This window comes from Rhinopithecus roxellana, chromosome 4, assembly GCF_007565055.1.
Source record: "Rhinopithecus roxellana isolate Shanxi Qingling chromosome 4, ASM756505v1, whole genome shotgun sequence".
In the NCBI taxonomy this organism is placed as follows: domain Eukaryota; kingdom Metazoa; phylum Chordata; class Mammalia; order Primates; family Cercopithecidae; genus Rhinopithecus; species Rhinopithecus roxellana.
In genome coordinates, this window is record NC_044552.1 from 38,806,114 (window position 1) to 38,826,206 (window position 20,093).

The 20,093-nt window shown below is 34.6% G+C and overlaps 1 protein-coding gene across 5 annotated transcripts in view; it reads right to left on the minus strand.

Moving 5' to 3' along the window:
- The window catches only part of SUPT3H (SPT3 homolog, SAGA and STAGA complex component), a 549,180-nt gene that overhangs the window by 94,014 nt on the left and 435,073 nt on the right, over positions 1-20,093 (minus strand). For all 5 annotated transcript variants that reach the window (XR_004056848.1, XR_004056849.1, XM_010372540.2 and 2 more), the window contains one exon: positions 16,812-16,922. Coding sequence is in view for 3 of the 5 variants with exons in the window: in XM_010372540.2 (XP_010370842.1) it covers positions 16,812-16,922 (111 nt within the window). In the remaining 2 variants the exon portion in view is untranslated. The remainder of the gene's footprint in view (positions 1-16,811; positions 16,923-20,093) is intronic.

A 20,093-nucleotide genomic window follows, 5' to 3' on the forward strand; every position in this document is an offset into this window, starting at 1 on the left:
AAATAACCTGGCAACCAAGATTTCACAATTAAATTCTTAGGAAATCTCTGGAAACTGTATACATTCTCATCTAACTTGAATAATTTACAGTTCTGTTGAAATAGACTAAGAGAATAAACCAAAGATCATACTAGTTACCATAACTAGTTACCATACTAGTTACCATAAATACCATAAACTAGTTACCATAAACCAAAAATAAAGTTCTAAGGCCCCCCAACCATCTGAATGGACTTTCTCCTTGGCCAGTACACTCTAAAATTTCACCTGAAAGACTAGTTCAGGCCACGATGGGAAGTGGGGGTTGGACACGCCACATTATACCCTCCAGCATTAACATCAACGCAGACCTTAAGTCAATAAAAAACATTTACACTCCATTCTCTCTGAAGTCTGCTACCTGGAGTCTTTATCTGCATGATAAAAATTTTTGGTTTCCACAACCTCTTATTGTAACTCAGACATTCATTTCTATTGATAATAACTCAACCAATTGCCAATCAGAAAAATTTTAAATCTACCTATAACCTGGAAGCTCCTGACCCCTCCCCACTTCAAGGTGTCCTGCCTTTCTGGACCGGACCAACAAATGTATTTGATTGATGTCTCATATCTCCCTAAAATGTATAAAACCAAGCCGCAACACAACCACCTTGGGCATATGTTCTCAGGACCTCCCAAGGGCTGCATCATGGGCCATGGTTACTCATATTTGGCTCAGAATAAATCTTTTCAAATATTTTACAGAGTTTGACTGTTTTCATCGACATTATCAACTTAAAGTGTTATTGCTGAACAATTTTGTTGAATTATAGATTCTCTCATCTAGATGTTTGAAACATTACATTTTCACAGGTGTACAGAAACATATTTTAAGAGATGACAATGACTCTACACTAGTAGAAAAGTTTAGGAATCAGTAAAAGCAGAAGTAGGAACTATTTCTGGGTAAGGATCCTTCCTGATACTCAAGCTGGAAACTTATCATTAAAGCTAATTCACAATACACTGCATCTTTCATTTTTTCCTTTCAATCTAAAACTTCCAACTTCGGTAAGCTCTCATTCCTGGAAATCGTTTTGGTAGTTACTTTTTGGAACCTGCAATTTCTGTAGATCCTCATCTTTTTACCATACCCTTACTGCCTCTAAGTCTCATTCCCCATATGTGGTCAGTAATGTGACGGGCACTGGAAAGTAAAATGGTACTCAGCATGGGTCTGCTTGCCCACACAAGGGCAAACATGCAGGGCAGGAAAGGAGTCCAGCATTCGTGGATCTCAAGATACTATGAAAGGTTTTGGTATAGAGAACATACTATTACTAACTGAAAATGGACATAGGAACATTAGGGAATTTTTTTGAAGGCTATAAAGAAAGCCAATTATGGGTCTGGGTCTTTGTCTCACACTCAAATTTCAGGCTGGGCTTCCCTTTGTGATTCTCTGAAGGGTACTATTGGCAAACTAGCATTATAATCTACATTTAAATTCTAATATGATAATAATGATTTTAAAATACTGCATTTCTTTAAGCACGTTCTATGTTAAGCACAGTGCTAAAAGCTTTGAAGTATTATTACTGACACTTATTAAATATTGCTAATTTGGGGGCTACGCACAGAGGCTCATGTCTGTAATTTCCCAGTACTTTGGGAGGCTGAGGCAGGTGGATCGCTTGAGTTCAGGAGTTCAAGGCCATGGGTAACATGGTGAGACCTCGTCTCTACAAAAAACAAACAAACAAAAAAAACCTACTTGAGCATGACAGTATATGTCTGTAGTCCCAGCTACTTGGGAGGCTGAGGTAGGAGGATTGTTTGAGCCTGGAGGCTTCAGTGAGCTGGGGTTGCGCCACTGCACTCCAGCCTGGGTAACAGAGTGAGACCCTGTCTCAAAAATAAAATAAAAAAAATTGCTAATTTTAACAAATCACAATACTGGCTCAGGCAAGCTGTCTGACTCAAAAGCCCTTGAAAAACCATCAAAGACAGTAGAATGTTAACTGGTCATTTACGTAAAATAGTACTCATGAAATTTTTGGTTCATTTAGAATAATCACTTTAAATGAGACTATATTTGAGACTGTATACACACACATATACATGTTTACTTTACACACATATAGGTACAATATATGTACATTCTATCTAAAATATCATATACGTGTGTACATACATGTTTTTAAAAGTCAAACTGACATATTAATGGAAACACAGTCCTTACATCTCTGGTACTGATTTTCTATTAGCAGCAGCCCTACACATGCTACGTCTCTGAACAGCATGTCAGTGCCATGACTGTGTAAACACGCAAATGTGACTGACACACTCTTGAGACAGCTTTCACCTTGGTAGAGCACAGGGAGCACCACATAAATTTTCAGGAGTATAAATGAAGCCTCATGAGTCTTTTAGAATAAATACCTCCAGGCTAGGTGGGACCACAGCCAAGGAGCCTAGAAGTTCTATCCTTGCTTACAATAGTTTGTGAACTATGATACCGAGAGCTATGTAATCCAAGTATTTTAAATACTTCCACACCATTTCAAGTACAATCATGGAAATTTAAAAATACTCCTCTATCATCACATATTACATAGAAAAAAACCCCGTTATTTGCAAAGTTTGCTTAAGTGAGATATTTGAGTACTTAAAACTTACTTTAGAATTTCTATCAGTAACGCCATGCTCTATCAGCAGAATATTGGCTTCCTCATTAGCAAATTCACTCTAAGTAAATTCACTGAGGGTAATCTAGTGATACCGCTGGTAACCTATGACATTAAGTTAAAGAGTATGTTCAATGATCAATGTATCTCTAGAAAATTAGTTCAAAATGACGCATCATTTTATCAAACGTTCTTAGGAATTAGCTAAGATCTCTCGTTAGAAATATGAATCCCCTTGAAACCACTCCCACAAATAGCCAACATTTTAAGTAACTGCCAAGCCACCTGCTTTTCTCCAAGAAACATCATGAAACTCACAAGTTAGTAAAGTTTTGGAAAGCCTACAAAATCCCTGTCTTTCTAAGTTTACATATTTTGTTTCAGTGACTTTATTTCCTCTTTTCTGAGAATTAAAAATTCTCCACATCAGATTTATAGTTCAAGGCACAGACTTATTTGCAAAAGAAGGACTTGTAAGTAGATGCCAAAGAACCCTTCTTTATCACTTTAGTCTTGACTTGGCACAGTGTTTCAGATGGTATTCATTTGGAATAAAGAGATCGATGATATAACTTGTCCAATCCTCCTTCATAAGTGGCTTTACTAGAAGTGGGTAAGGGCATAAAAATATAAATTCATCTGACTGTAGGCAACCAAAAACATACCAACTCATCTTGGAGTAATTTAACCAATAAGATGATTTAGAGGACAGTTCAGTGGCACCATTTTGGAAAGGCAAAAGCTTAGCAGAAGGAACATAAATCAAAGGTGACTGGCAGGTAAAGGATATATGCTGCAATCAGCCAAAGCATGTGCACACTGGCACAAATTCAATAAGATCATTTATAAAAATTTTAAGGCAGAAGTACACAAAAGGGGGTCTGGTGCTAACTAAATCCACAGATAGCTTACATGCCACTGAAATAAACACTTCCAGATGCGGGTGTACAAAAACCTTTCACAGAATGAAATGTTTTCTTTCATAAATCTGAAGAAGGGACACTTAGCAGGGAAGGGCAAAAATGCCTGAAATTGAGCCTGAACTTCTTACAGACTGGAAGTGTTTGATGAGGTGGAATGATTGTACGGGTGATGATCAACTACATAGCGAGTCTCCTTTAGAAGCATCACTACAATCAATAAGACTGGATTTCTGTTAAATTGTAGAAAAAGTGTTAATTCATCAGTTCATAAATCCTATAAAATCTGGTGTGTAAGTTAGTGCTGCTCTCATTACATTCCTTACAGTTTGTTTTTGAGGGGGCGTGGAAGAGCAATGATAGAGATGATGGGTTCTCACAGAGATAAAAGCTGCTAATCAAAGTTTAGGAAAATAATGCTTTGGATCTTACCCAAAGCTACTGCAGGCATGGCTTTAATGAAGAAAAAAAAATCAAAACCTGGTCAGATTAGGCATCTTTTAAGAATGCATGACCAAATTCATTACCGGTTTAGAAAGTCAATTTGTTCATCAAAACAGCATAACATGTGGGACTTTCTGGTCATATATACAAACACTCCCAGAAGTTCAAACAGAAAGCTATGTGTCTTTCTTTTTTTTTTTAAGTTTAGATGACTTCTGCTTTGAGCTACCCCTACCCTTAACCAGGAAATCCCCCTGAAATTAGTTTCTCTGGTGAATCTTTAATTTAATGCCAGTTCTTTGTTAAGTATCTGAGCACTGAATTTAGTCTTGAGAACATTTCTAATTATCTGTTCTATGCATTCAGCCAAATTGTAAACTTGCCATTTTTTATTCTCTCACTCAGGGTCTTATTCTACTTATTCTATATAGTAAATAGATCTTGAATACATTTTGTCTTCTCTGGTCTCATGCCATTGCCTCAGAAGATGCTCTTTTAGCCTCTTGCCTGCAATATTGCAGTGCCACCTAATTTGTTTCTTTGCCTATTATATCTCCTCACACCAGTCTCTTCTCAACACAATCACTTCTCTCTCTCTCTCTCTCTCTCTCTTCTTTATTTTTTTTTTTGATGCAGTCTTGCTCTGTTGCCCAGGCTGGAGTGCAGTGGCGTGATCTCAGCTCACTGCAACCTCTGCCTCCCAGGTTCAGGAGATTCTCCTGCCTCAGCCTCCCGAGTAGCTGGGACTACACGTGCGTGCCACCACACCTGGTTAATTTTTTGTATTTTTAGTAAAGACAGGGTTTCACTGTGTTAGACAGGATGGTCTCCATCTCCTGACCTCGTTATCCGCCCACCTCGGCCTCCCAAAGTGCTGGGATTGCAGGTGTGAGTCACCGTGCCCAACCCACAATCACTTCTTTTTCTACAATTCAGAGCTGTTCATATTAATACTTTGCTTAAAAAAATCTGAAATAGCTCCTTAATGACTATATCTGTTGTTTAAAAGAAAATTTCCCACTGTGGGCAGTGGCTCACATCTGCAATCCCAGCACTTTGGGAGGCCAAGGCAGGAGGATCACTTGAGGCCAGGAGTTAGAGACCAGTCTGGGCAATAGAGTGAGACCCCATCTCTCCAAAAAGTTTTAAAAAATTAGCCAGCATGGTGGTGCATAGCTACTTGGGAGCCTGAGGTATGACGATCACTTGAGCCTGGGAGATGGAGGCTGCAGTAAGCTATTACTGCACTACTGCATCACAGCCTGGGTGGGTGATAGAGTGGGACCTTGTTTCTTTAAAAAAAAAGGAGAAGACAGAAAAGGAAAAAAATTTTCCAAACAGAACCGGAGAACCCCAATATATTTAAGAGACAAAAATTTGTATAACTAGAGAAAACACTACTATTTGTGGAAAATTCATAATGTATTTTGGCAGAACAGTTTGATAACTGCCGGCCTAAATCATAAAGTCTGGGTAAACTGGCTTGCAATTAAAAGTCCTTCTCAAAATGGCATCACTCTATCTTTGATGCTTCATCTCATCTCAACGTACTCCAGATTCAGTTCCTTATCTCTGCCTGAACAGCCATGCTACTTTCATACATCTATTTTATTTTTCATTTTATTCCTGCCCCTCTGTGTGCCTGTATTGTCTTTTCAAAATCACTACTCATTCCCTTCACCTCTGTTTTGTAAAGTCAAATATTAAACACCCTAAAAGTTTTCCTTCACTTCCTCATGCAGATTGTGCCATCCTTTCACTGTATCTGAGGCACTGTCCATCTTTTAGTTACAACATCAATCACATGGCACTGCTTATTTATTCACCTCCTTTGTTGTATTTGAATAACTGGTTTCTTATCTCCATACACCATACCTCCCTCCCAATACATTTCTAACACAATGTTTGGCACATGCTTATTGAATAAATGCAGATCCTCAAAGCTATAAGGATCTCAGGACACATGTGGATGTTAATAATGGTCACATGTAGTTCAGTTGTACAGATACGGATTCTTATCCATACCCAAAAATCAAGTGCTGTCCTTTGTACATGAAGTGTGCTTTCATTCTATCAGGAAGGCATGTACTTTGGATTGTTTTTCTAGCAGTGGTGGGTGACAGATTGACTCATAGCAGTACACAGTCTTGCCTTGCCTCCTTATTAACTTTTTATTTTAACCATTTGCGAGCTGGTTGTGTGAGCAATAGACATTGCTTGCCATCAAAAATTAAGGCAAAGTTAGGTCACCAACATGAAGATCAACCCCTAATACTTTATTCTTTAGACAGTGGCTTCAGAGAAAACCATACTGTAGAAACCAAGCTAGCTCTCTTTTTTCTCTTTCTCTTTTGAACACCAAAACCCTGCTTGGATGAGAACTATTTGTCAACTATAACTCATTTATTCATTAGGATCTTACCTTAATTAGGTCTTGAATACCGGTATGGTTTTTGGGTTAGATCAGTAATACAGAGTAAGATCAGAGCCAGAAATGTAGTCTCTAATGTCTCTACTGGAAACTGTCAAATCTACACAAGTGTTTGAATTGGATTGACAGAAATCTGTAGGCCAGGCTGTGAACTTCTGCAGCCCGAAAGTCAACTCAAATACTCACTCCCTGCTATTTCCACCAGAGAGGCACAGCAGCCCAACTGTCACCTTGAATGCACCTGGGCAAACTCAGAGCCTGACACTGGGCTCTGTCCTCATGACCTCTGCCAACTAATCAGTCAAAATATTTCCTGATCTAGAGAGCATACTCCACATATTGGGCACATGCCCAGAACTGCGAGTGCACTCTAATCAGGTGGGAGAACCTATCCAGGTGCCAGGGCAAGAATTAACATCTGACTGACATATGGACTATGAATTTTCTCTTCTCGAAGCCTAGAGGCATGCAGAGGCAGTATGTGGGGGTGGGATATTTGATCTGTGCATACATAGCCTAGGGGATTTGGTTTAAATCAAATCATAATTAAAACACTGGTTAGGAAAACAAGGCATAATTATTTTTTTCCTGCACATTTTAACTAACTTGCATATAGTCTTAAATATATGTTGGGCACAATAAGAGTAAGGTATCAGTTTCATTTTTGAAAGGTGCAAATTTCCTATTTAAAACAATCCATTTATTATGTTCTGGGATTAACTTTGCAACTACGTCAGTAAATTAAATGACATTTCAATGATTACATTTGTTGACTAAAGTTATGTAACACTATTTAAGAAATCACCAAAAAGTAAATCACCTACAGTTCAACAGGCTCTCATCACAGGTATTTGGAGGTGATTTTTTTTTTGTCACATAATCAATAAAAGAGTATACAAATGTTTCACTTAAACAAAACACACTCATGAATGTTAGATGTTTCTGGCAATAGTAAATAAATAATCTATTTAAATAAAACTGATACGTTATTTTTCTAATATTCAACTAATTTGTATATAAAATGCTTAAAAAATGAAAATAGTATTTTTGCTAGGTCAACATGAGCAACTTAATGTACTGAAAGAGTTATCTTTCTGAGTATTTATAATCTTCTTGTTTCTTCATAGACTTAAAAGAAGTTTCTTCCCACTTTTAGAGCACAATTTTAAAATTTAGAAATAGCGCAACTTAGTTTAGTTCTTCCTGGCTAATCCTTGTGCTGCTTTCATGAATTTATGACTTAAATGAATCCTGTAGTTTTTTTTAAAGACATATTTTCCTTTTCAGAGTCACTCCAAGGATTTTGTTCATTTGATTTCCATTCCTCCAGAAGATTGCAAAGACCTAGAAACTATAACATTTAAACCTCAAGATTTAGTCCTTTTAGAATATTCCACTCAAAAGGTTTCTCTTTGGTGTAAGTTACTCCTTTCCTTGCACCCATGATAAATTCTTCCTCTATTCCTCAAGATATAGTATACCTGTTATAACAAAAAGAGATTAATTTCTTGAAGTACTACCAATTTAAAAAGACTTTGAAATATATAAACTTGGAGAAACTACAGAGGGATGATTAAGACTGTCACGTTTCATTACTACTTTATGCCCCCCATTAGAGATGACTGATTCGGTTTTTCAGACTATGTTCCTGAAAATTCTAGAATTCTTTGGAGTATTCTAGGGTCTTCTTAGATGTTTGGTTTGAAAGTCTATCACAACTTTTGTGCTACTCCAAATACAGGTTATGTCATCCACTGTTTTATATTTGAACTTCTTATAATTGTTTGGTTGATTAGTAAGTTGTGTCTTGGAATTTATATTTGTTTTGTTTTTGATATTTAAAGCAGCCCAAATATACTCTATATAAAATTGTGCAAGTAAGTCTATCACCTTAGGATGTATGTCCTGTGCTGAACTGAATTTGAGGTGTTTACTAATAATACAAAATGAAAGCAGGAAAGAGCAAAATGTGTTTGAATAGTCACTGTATACCACAGAGAAAACATTAGTTGTTGGCAATACCAGGATTTTTAAAAATAGAACTGAATAATTTCTTATAAACAAATGTACTGGCTACCCCAAGGTAAGATATTGCTGCAGAGAGTTTAAATGAGATAAGATCTCTTTTCCCCACATCTGTCTGCCGATTTAAAAAAAAAATTAACTGAACAATTTTATAATATAACATGATCATACCAACTCCATTTGGCAACCTAGAATCATGATGCTATGCTTACAATAGCGGAAAATGAAGTTCACCAAATATGGTTTCAATAGACGAAGCAAAATAAATTTAACTCTCAAACTTCAATAAATATTTGTCAGAGAAGAGTCCTCAGATGACGGAGATTTTCTTTGTGACACCTTTGAGTAGCTTCTAGTGTTTTAAGACTCATTAAAAAATATTTTCCAGAAAACCATGAAGAAGTATGCTGGATAAGAAATCCATATATTGATTCCCTCGAAACACTTTCCAGTTTAGAAATATAAGCACGTGTCAGATATTGTTAGTGAAACAACTTTCAAACAAATAATTTTTACTATTTCTTTGCACCAAGACTACTGCAGGCCTGTGCAGCACATTATTAAAAACGGCTGTATTTTGAATCAAACTCTTTTCAATGCTGTGCAACTAAAAAGTATACAGAAATAAAGTAGACATTAATGAATATAATATTCCAAATGTCATCCATAACTTTGATTTCAAAATACCCCTATACTTACTGAATGAAATTTTAAGAGTGGATCTTCCTTATACAAATACAGGCTTAATACCTCTTGGAATACTTGTCTTCTACAGAATTTAGTTTAGGAAACGCTGTATTTTTAGAATAAAACCACTTAAAGAGTTAAGAATACAGGCCAACCTCTAAAGAAAAAGTTTAATGGGTAGGATTAATAAAAATTTATTGAAGCCTATGGTACCAGAATATTTAGCTGCTATACACAGAAAAGGCTCTGGTGATTAAAATTATAAGTGATTAAATGTTTCATATTTTTCTGGAAAATACTCACTTTCAGGTTATTCTTACATGATAAATATGCTACATGTTAATTTTTTTTTCCTTAGGATCAGTGGCCTATAGTTTTAAACATGTGTTTGGACTCTAATCTGTAATAATAGATTTAGTACTCCCAAAAAATTTATTAAGAAAATTTTCACTTCCAGTAAAAACACATATAATTTAATTCCACCCAATTTCTACTTGGTATTTACATTTGAAAATTATTCTAATATTTTGTGACATTTAATTTTCCAGGTTGAACACATAAGATGCAGACAAATCTAATGTGCTCATGACATAAATATTCACAAATATGAAATTCTCGATCAAAATAGTCATAACAATCTGCTATGCCACTTTTGTTTTTAAAAGTTCAATGTGGAGAATTCTTTAAAAATTTTTCATATTTTTGATCCCTATTAGTCCATTATGAACATCCCTAAACTAATGATATGAAAACATCTCTAGTACGCTCTAATACACTTACATCAAAGTAAATGGCCACAGTAATCCGAGTGTCAGGAGGCTGGATTCTAGGGTTGGTTCTGTCATGCACTTGCAACATGTCTTTGGGTACATCACAAAGCTTCTTGGAGGTCCAGACTAACTGGCTAGCTCAAGTCCTTGCCAGTTTTAAAATGCTATGATTCTGTCTCAATTTAAGGCAGCTGAGTAAAGACTAAAGAGACTTGTTTCTACAGATGCACTTAAGGTATTATTCAGGTTAATGACCATACTTAAATGAGCAATTTTATTGTCTCACTTATTCTAGTTCAATAGAAAGTTACCTGATAACATGCGAGTTCAGAGGGTTAACATTTTTCTACTGTGAATATCAGGAGAAACTAAAATAGATTTAGGCATTACAGATGGGATTATGTCATCACATTCAGCGAACACAGTTTCCTTTCTCTGGCTTTCAAAATTACAGACCTGGGTTTATATCAGCAATTTACAGCACTTCCCACTGAAACCTAGGCTTGAGTAGGTAACCACTGCTTGTAAATAGTGAAGATCTAGATAAAACATGTCTGACCACCTTCCCTGTGACATAAGAGAACACCAGACTACCCTTCAGAGTATTTTCTCTGAGAGAAAAAACCAAATGCTCTAATCATAAAATTTCTAAATGCTTTTTACTTCTAAACCTGAACAAGTAAATTCTGAGAATGTTTTTGTTAAAAGCACTACTATTACCATTCAAAAGCATTTGAATTTTTAGGCTGTGAAAAAGATACTCTTCAAACAAATGCCAATGAATTTTCTGATGCCACAATTCATTTAAACCTTTGTTACACCCATTTTTAGATCCTGATGCCCTTCCTAAATATTGTATTCTTTATATATTCAGGTAGTACGTACAAAACATTACCAATAATTTTGGAAAATAATACAGAATAGAAAACAGAAAGACCTGAGATATGGTTGTAGTAATTTAATAGATGATAAATAAAGCAATCCTAATAAATAGGAACTGGATAGGTTACTCATTTAATTGATTGACATATTTTGATATTTAGTTTTTATATTATAGAAACTATCATACCATATATTAGATAACAATGTAGAATTATAGTTGAATAAAAAATAAAAATACAGATGTATATTTAATCTTAGGTGATACAATTTTTTAAATCATAAGACAATGGAAAATTATAGAGGAAAATATTAGATCTAACTACATAAAATCCTATTATTGAAAAAATATCAAATTAGAAAAAAATTAAGATAAAGGGAGAATTGGGAAAAATACCTGCAACAACCCTGACAAAAAGTTTTACTGTTCATAATTGATAAATGTCTTCAAAAGTTTTTTAATTACAAAAATTTATTCACATAAGTTAGTAGATTCATACAAGTAAATCTAATGCCCTACAAAAAATGGCAAAGACATAATCACAATTCAAAGAAATACAAATTATTAGCAAATATATAAAAATGTTCAATATCATTAGTTATCAAATACAAATTAAAACAAAAGTATCCTATCACTCACTAGCTGTATGTGAACTTGGGAAGGCTAGTTACAGTCTGTTAAGTTTTCTCATTCATAAAATAACAATAGTTTCTATTTGTTAAGGTGTCGTGAGGCCTGTGTGAGTTAGTACAGTGCAGTCCATGATGCATGAGTGCTCAATAAATATTAGCTGCTATAATTGCTACTTTATTTTTGCCTGGAAAACGACAAAAATAAAACTGATAATATTCAATGCTGATTTGAGTTTATACTCTCATATACCACTTATACAATTATGAAGTCACTCATGTTTTCTAAGAATTATTTTGGCAAGATTATCAGGAAACTTAAAAGGACTGATTCTTTGATGCAGGAATTTCACTTCTAGTAATCTATCATGAGGAAACAACCAGATAGATGGGTAAATGTTTACATACAAGAATATCCACTATCACTATTTATAACCTAAATACAGAACAAAATGGAATGGTTAAGTGAATAAAGGTACAGTTAGATGTATAAGGTGTACTATGAAGCTATTACAAATCATGTTTTTAAGGACTACATAATATACTACAAAATGAGTAACAATATTAGAATAATCTCAATTTTGCTAAATTATTAATATGAATATACAAAGAAAAGGGGCAGGATGAAAAGGTAGTAATATATTAACAGTAGTTATCTCTAGGACATAAGTTTTAGTCTATTCTTTATTTTTCTATATTTTCATAATTTTGTAACATAGTAGCATTTCTTTCATAATGAGTAAACTGAAGAAACTTTAAAAGTTGAGAAAAATAAGCCCAGTAATTAAAAAATGTATCAACTTTGATATATGATCATCAATTTCTGAAAACCTTTTCAATAACTTATAAAAATATGTAAAATCACAAACACTGAAATTGAAGAAACTTCATAAATGAGGTCACCCATTTGTTCTTTAGATTTCTGTTCCACAGAGCTAATATGCAAAATCTAGCTGGTATGCAAAAAATTGGGTGGTAAGTATGTACACTCAGTTGCTAAGACTTATTTATGATGATCAGTGATTAAAAAAAATCATGCTCTTTAACTGTTATTAATACAAAAAGTAAAAATGAACATTTATTTTCAGGAACAATAACCTTTAAATAGTATTTAAATTTTAATGGTATAAACTATTAGTCCATAAACAAACCACATTATTATTTACATTTTTAGTTTTTTCCAGGCTTATAGAGTAAAGCCAGATACCCTCTGTGTGTACTGTGCACACACATTTGAGTGTGGCTGAGTGGGATGGTTTCCGCTTACTTTGTATTATCTCTTTTAAAAAATATACCATAGCTACTACTACTTCCACTATTACTAATATAATTTATTAAGAGCTCACTACATGTTAATTAAGTTCACAGTACTTAGTACTTCTTAAATCCTATCATGAAGTATAATCTAATATCCTTACTTTAGAGATGAGGAAACAGCCATAAAGTGGTGAAGACACCTGTGCAAGGCTACTTAGCTTGTAGGCGGCAGGGCTGGGATTTGGACCCTGGTCATTTAGCTCCAGGATCAAAGTTCTTAATCACCACACAATATAACTTCACATATTATCAACTACTATGAATAAAAATGCAATATAAGATGGCAAACATCAAAATCACTCAGGACATGCTAGGTTGCAAAAGCACTCTAGAATACTGCAGATCAGAGAATCTGAAGTGATTTTTAGAATTAAGAAAGATAAACAAGAAGCAAAAAAGTAAAATTAGTTTCTCTAAAGGTTCTTTAGAGTGTGTATACAGAAAGTGAGGTATGGTGGGGACAGTTGCAGAAGTGTGTATTTCAGGAGAAAGTGTTTGAAGCTAGGTGTTAGAAGGCCTGAATCTTATCTCTGGTTTAATTTAATTTAATCTAATAAATAGCTTGACTTAGGAAAATTACTTAAGAAGGTAAGACCTTCTCTTATCTTCCGTGTAGAATTGAGAATAAATGAGAATACGGAAAGGAAACAAATCACCAATGAAAACCAATATGCCAAAGAGAGTACTGTCGTTAACTGCTGAGTGGGGATGGATGGCATGTGTCTCCACAGCACTCGTGAATGTGGTGTTCACATGTGTGTGGCAGGTGACTGATGTTTATGCCATTCTCCCTGTATACTTCCTACTCTAGGAGCTACTACAATTCAAAGCATTGTTTGTATTCTTCTCTTTATACCTAAAGCTAATGTGGCTTTAAGTATTCCTTTATCATTTTAAATAATTCCTAAGGTGAAATATTCACTTACAATTCTTCATATAATGAATTATATTCCTGAAGTTGATCATGTCATTTGGTATAAAATTATTTCAGAGTCATGTAGTAGACAGAAAGATGACTCGCTAAAAGGAGATTTTAAAATATACTATCTGAATTGTTTCCCTGTAAACTATTAACAATATCAAATTATTGGAAACTGGATATATATACATTGTTATGGGTATTCTACTTACATTTAAATATATACCAAAAACTCTAGATTCAGGATGACATGCTATGAAGACAAAATCTCTATGCTTCATAAATATAAACTAGTTGTTCATTGGCATTTTAATTTACGAAGTACATTTTACATTGGAGGCAAGTCAGTTCAGCCTTTCTATATGAAAATATAGGTGTCAATCTATGATTACTATAGAAGCAGCCCACATACCTTTTCTCTTGTTAGGAGCTGCAGCTCAAAGCCTAGGTGGCAAAGTGTCCCCACTGCAGCTTAAAGTACCATGTCAGGTCCTCAGAGTGGACCTTAGGGAAATGAACATCAGCATCCTCAATCATGGTAAGTTTCTACCACAAGCTCCTTTTTTTTTAGCAGCTTGAGGTATGTGGGAGCCAAGACAGGGTGGCTGCATTATTGACACACACAGTCTACAAATCCATCCCATTTTAAAGAGATAATTTTTAACTTTAAAAGGAAGATTTATGTATTATATATACTGTGAAACTGTGTCACCCTGGTCATACAATTCATGGTATAAAATAGTGTAAGCAGCCTGGGCACAGTGGCTTATGCCTGTAATCCCAGCACTTTGGAAGGCCGAGGCGGGTGGATCACCTGAGGTCAGGAGTTCAAGGCCAGCCTGGCCAACATGGTGAAATTCTACTAAAACTTACAAAAAGTAGCTGGGCATGGTGGCGGGCACCTGTAATCACAGCTACTCAGGAGACTGAGGCAGGGAGAACTGCTTGAACCTGGGAGGCGGAAGTTGCAGTGAGCTGAGATCGCACCACCGCACTCCAAAATGGGCAACAGAGCAAGACTCTGTCTAAAACAAACAAACAAAAAAAAAGTGCAGGCATATTCACTCTGTAGTATGGGCAAATTCTCATAGCTGAAGATAATGGAGCAGACCTTTCCAGGTGGCGGTACCCTTCTGGGGAATAATAACACCTTGGATGCCCCTCTGGGGTGGAGTTTGTTACCAATTGCTGTTCATTTTGTTTGATTGCTCTACTAGTGGCTAACTGAATCTTCCAGGTCATGGCTCATTTATTTTCCAGATGTATTTAAATTAAGCATTTTAAAATTGTGTCATCAGTTTTAAAAAGCCCATTCTTTATGTTTATTAGATCAAAGTTAGCTTAGGCAATATCTGAACCTAGCTTAAAGTACATTTTTATCATACACTAATACTACAGTTTTAGATTGTAAAAGTAGTAATACATAAGTACCAGGTTGGACACGGGGGAAAAGATATACATACACACATGTATGTAAATAATGTCATCAACCAAGATGGCTCTCAAGTGATCTCTCCAGTCTATTTGAAAAACAAAAACTTTGAAGAATGAAGCAGCTGCTACTTCTTTTTGAGGAAATAATGCAGGCTTCATGATTAGGAGGTTTTCTCTTTGTATTGGATACATTTTCCTTTATGTAATTTTATTCATTACTTTTAGTTACCATTTTAGGTTATTTCTCAAAAATCATGTTTCCCTTGCTATCTTTTAATTGCTTCTAGATTATTACCAAACACTGCCTCTTTTTTCTTCTTTTTCCCCTCCATTGTCTCAACCTATTCGTCATTATTTGACTGTTATCGATGGATTTGATATTTTTAATCTTTCATTATAAATTGTTTTTTTTTTCAATTTCAGTTGGTTTTTAAATTCTTACTTCCAATTATCTCTTATTTTTCTCATTCATAATTTTTCATATTGATCTTCCTTTTGGCCTGTCATTTAAAACAGCTTCACCTATCATGTAAAAGAAACTTGATTTAATTATTTCTTTTCAGTTATAAGACTCTAAAAACATTCATACAAAAGGATATATTGGTTTAATCAGCAATATTAAAATCATGTTCTTATTTATGCAAGATAAACTTCAAATATTAAAAGTGCAAAGCCTCACCATTACAGAGAGCTTCTGGAGACACTTATAAAGCATGTTCTTCCTGTTACACAGAGAATCTATCTATATAATTAACAAAAACTAATAAAAATAAAGAATGGAAAGAAAGCATTCTATTTAAACATAAGGAAAAAAGATAATATAGACAAAATCATGACTTTTATGAATAGTAAAATCCACTCTTAGGTAAAAATGTATACTATGTAACACTTATTATTTATTTTTTCATTTGTTTATGTATAATGTTACACATATGTATTTTCATTAGCTTGTTAAAACAGAATACCAAAAAAGTAAATCTGACTATTCCTCAGTTATGTATATCAAACTCTACTTTCTGTTGAACTAGTTCCTTATAGAGTAGGACTTGAAGAAATTTCTCTTAACACAAGTAAGATTTTTTTTTTTAAAGGGCCATAAGATGAGCATTTAATTAAAACACACACATCTGCACACACTTTCTTTAGGCTGCTGAAATATCAGGTCTTCAATTCCCCATTAAAACAACACAAAACCCTGATTATAAGTTTTCAAATCATTTGAAGATGTAAAAGGCTGTCTACATTTCAGCTTAGTTCAAAGCCAGTAAAGAAATATCTCTTCTTCTTCCAACTAAAAGCATGTTTAGGAGAAGGATATCTGATAGAAGTGGTAATGCCATTCTAACCAATTTTAAAATATAAAATGCTACTAGCAATATTTGGATACATATAATTTCAGAATAACGTTTTATAAACTTAAGCTTTGAAAAATAGAAACTATAAACCCCAACAAAAAAACTTAATTTGTAATTGAAAGAAAATAATATTTTGTAGAAAAAAGTGTCCTTCCAAAAAGAGACGAAAATGACTTTCATTTCCCAAGAGAATTATGCCACTTTTATACAACAAAATTACAGTCACCACAAATTGCTTTCAACAATTCCAATGCTTCTTCATTTGACCACTTGAAAATCAAAATTCTTTCATATTATAAATATAACTTTTTATAACTCTGTTATTACGTACTGTGAATGGGGAAAGCGGGCCAATCTTGTGGCTGTAGCGTCGAATGGCCTCTCTGATGTGGCAGGGCTGGATGGCATCGCTGTGAGCCTCAACACCACAGGCTGCAGTGCTCTGCGACAGAAAAACACATAAATTGTTACTAAATCAAAAACACACAACAGAACTACAGTGTATATATATGAAAATAAACCTTTACAAAAGAGACCGGTTTTCCCCTTAGGATGCACATCACTACTGCCATATACTACATCTAAAAAAGAATTCCATTAACAAATCAAAGATGACTTTTACATGACCCCTTCCAAGCAGATCTACCAAATGCAATTTTTATGCCCACAATATTTCACCTAAGTCTGCATGTCAAGACACAGGAGAATACAGCCACTTGCCTGCAGATAAAAAGTGTCATGAAAGCTTACTGAAAGAACCACAGGAAGTTATTATTATTATTATTTTTTTAAAAATATGTTAACATTTACTATTATAAATGTTTCTTAGGAGCTTCTTTGGCACATTTCTGAAATAACTTGAGGGTCATCAACTTAAAATGAAAAACGTTAAATTGCTATACATTTATTTATCATACCTGGGATTGTCATAAGACCATTTCAACTTGGTTTCTAATTTTCTAGGTATCTCAGGACAAAACAAAAATGAAACCAGCAACTTTCTGTTTTAATTTGCCACATCTGTAAAAGGCAGGTTTGCAAGCACAAAAAAAATACAAGAAAGATAAGGATTATTCGCGATGAGAGTGTGAATACAAACTTAAGAAATTATAGATGTGTATACGTGTGTTCAGCATGATTTTTCAAAATAACTTATAAGGCTAAACCCTAGCCCTATTATGAGCTGGATACATATAATTTCAGAATAACATATCAGAGCTGATTATGTATCAGCTCTAACAAGATACATAATATCTCAGGTCTCAGTTTCCTCACCTGTAAATTGGGAAAACAATTATAATTGCTTGTAGGACTGTTGTGAAAATTAAGTAAGTTGAAATACATAAACCACTTAGAACAATGCCTGACACATGCTAGGAAATTGTTTTATTTTTATAAAGAGATGATGTTTCCTTTTGTCACCTAGGCTGGAGTGCAGTGGTGTGATCACAGCTCACTGAAGCCTCAAACTCCTGGGCTCAAGTGATCTCTGGCCTTAGCCTCTGAAGTAGCTGACACTAAACGCAAGTGTCACCACATCTGGCTACTAAAAAAGAAGATTAATTTCTTTATAGATATGGTCTTGCTATGATGCCCAGGGTGGTCTTGAACTGCTGGGCTCAAGTGATCCTCCTGACTCAGCCTCCTGGGTAATGTTAGCTAGTACTAGTATTAGGTTATTCAAATTCAGTGTTAAAAATGGGACCTCTTCAAAGTATAGTGGGTAGCAGATGGCAGGTCATCAACATTAAAGAATCAACTTGCATATTACTATAACTGGGGTCTAGAAGTCATTTGTAGCCACACAATTAATATTATTTGTTTTTCTGATCATTACTATACTTTTTTGATAATTAATACATTTTTTACACTCATAATTCTTTGTAGGGAATATAACTCTATAGATAGCAACCTCTATGGATATCAATTTGGCAAAATCTTATCAAAATGAAAAAGAACGACCTCTTTGACTCAGCACACTCACCTGTAAGAATTTATCCTACAGATATATTGCACAGGTACAAAATAATATATATACATAAGGATATTTACTGTAGTACTAAATGTTCATCAATGAGGGACTGGTTAAATAAATTATGATACATCCATTCAAAGAAACAGAAACCAAAGCAACCACTGGAAAGAACGAGGCAGTTCCCTACAAACTCCTATGGAGTTATCTCTAAGATATTATATGAAACACTGATCAAAAACTGAAGTAGGAGGTTTATTATGGTAAGTCTTTGTGTTCCCCTAAAATTTGTACGTTGAAATCCAAGCCCACAAAGTGACGGTATTAGGATAAGAAGCCTCTGGGAATTGATTTATCCATGAGGGAGGAGCTCTCATGAATGGAATTAGTCCCCTTATAAAAGAAACCAGGGAAAGACCACTCACCCCTTCTGCCATGTGAGGTTTGGGTGAACAGATGACTGCCTATGAACAAGGAAGTGGGCCTTCACAAAACACTGAATTTGCCAATGTCTTGATCTTGGACTTCCTAGCCTCCAGAACTGTAAGAAATACATTCCTACTGTTTATAAGCCAACCGGTTTACAGGATTTTGTTATAGCAGCCCAAATGGACTAAGGCAGAAGCGTAAGTTAGAAAAACTTTGTGACTGCCATTTGTAAGATACAGAGACACATAAGCCAGCCTGGTTGAATCATGCTATTTTTGCCAAAAGGTGACATTAACTTATATTAAAATAAAAACATTGAATTTTGTGAAAAATGTCATTAGAGTTTCCGTTTTGCCAATTTCAGGTTTATCTGCCATAATTCAGCAACTGTTAACATTAGCATAATGAAGCTACTAGGTGCACTTTTATACTTTCTTGATCTGCTCATTGAGTTCTCTGGAAGCAAGCCTTTAAATGTTATAATCCCAGTTTTTTTTTTCCACCTCAACAAATATCTTCACATTCTCTTCGTCTGTCAACATCTAGTCCTTTATCAAGGTGCTAATAATCTGTTTGAATTAAAAATGTATCCCAAGTTTAGACTTTTTAATATAGCAGTGGTTCTAGCATAATATTCTTCAAAACTGTTTCAGAAGAATTAACATAAAATGTACATATTTGTTATTAATAATCTTATATCAGCTATAAACACATGTGAAGAGCATTATACATCAATTCATCTTTAACATCCTGATTAGGCCCAAATTTTAGGATATTCTTTAAATTTTCAAAAACTAAACCCAAATATTTGACAAAATACTGAGTCCTGTTTATAAAGTGTTTGCAGAAATCTCTCTGGGAACTAAACTCTATATTTCTTTAAGAAAAGCACTAGCTGTTTGGAAAAGTTCTCCATATGTCAGGTCCTCTTCCTCTTGGCTGCATTCACACTCTATTCTTGTATCTTTCCATTTTTGTATTCATAGCTCTTCAACTAGAAACTGATGCTGGGTATCAGAAGTTGAAATAGCATACGGAGTTCTACATCTTTTCTGGATTTGACTATTGTCTCTCTGTTTTTCTTTGCTGGTTTACAATGAACAAAATCTCTTAGCAGTTTAAACTCTCAACTGTGGTACAGGAAGTTATACTGAAACTTAGGTTGCCCCAGGATCTCTCACTGAGCCTTTTCCTCCCAACTTAAAAGTTCTT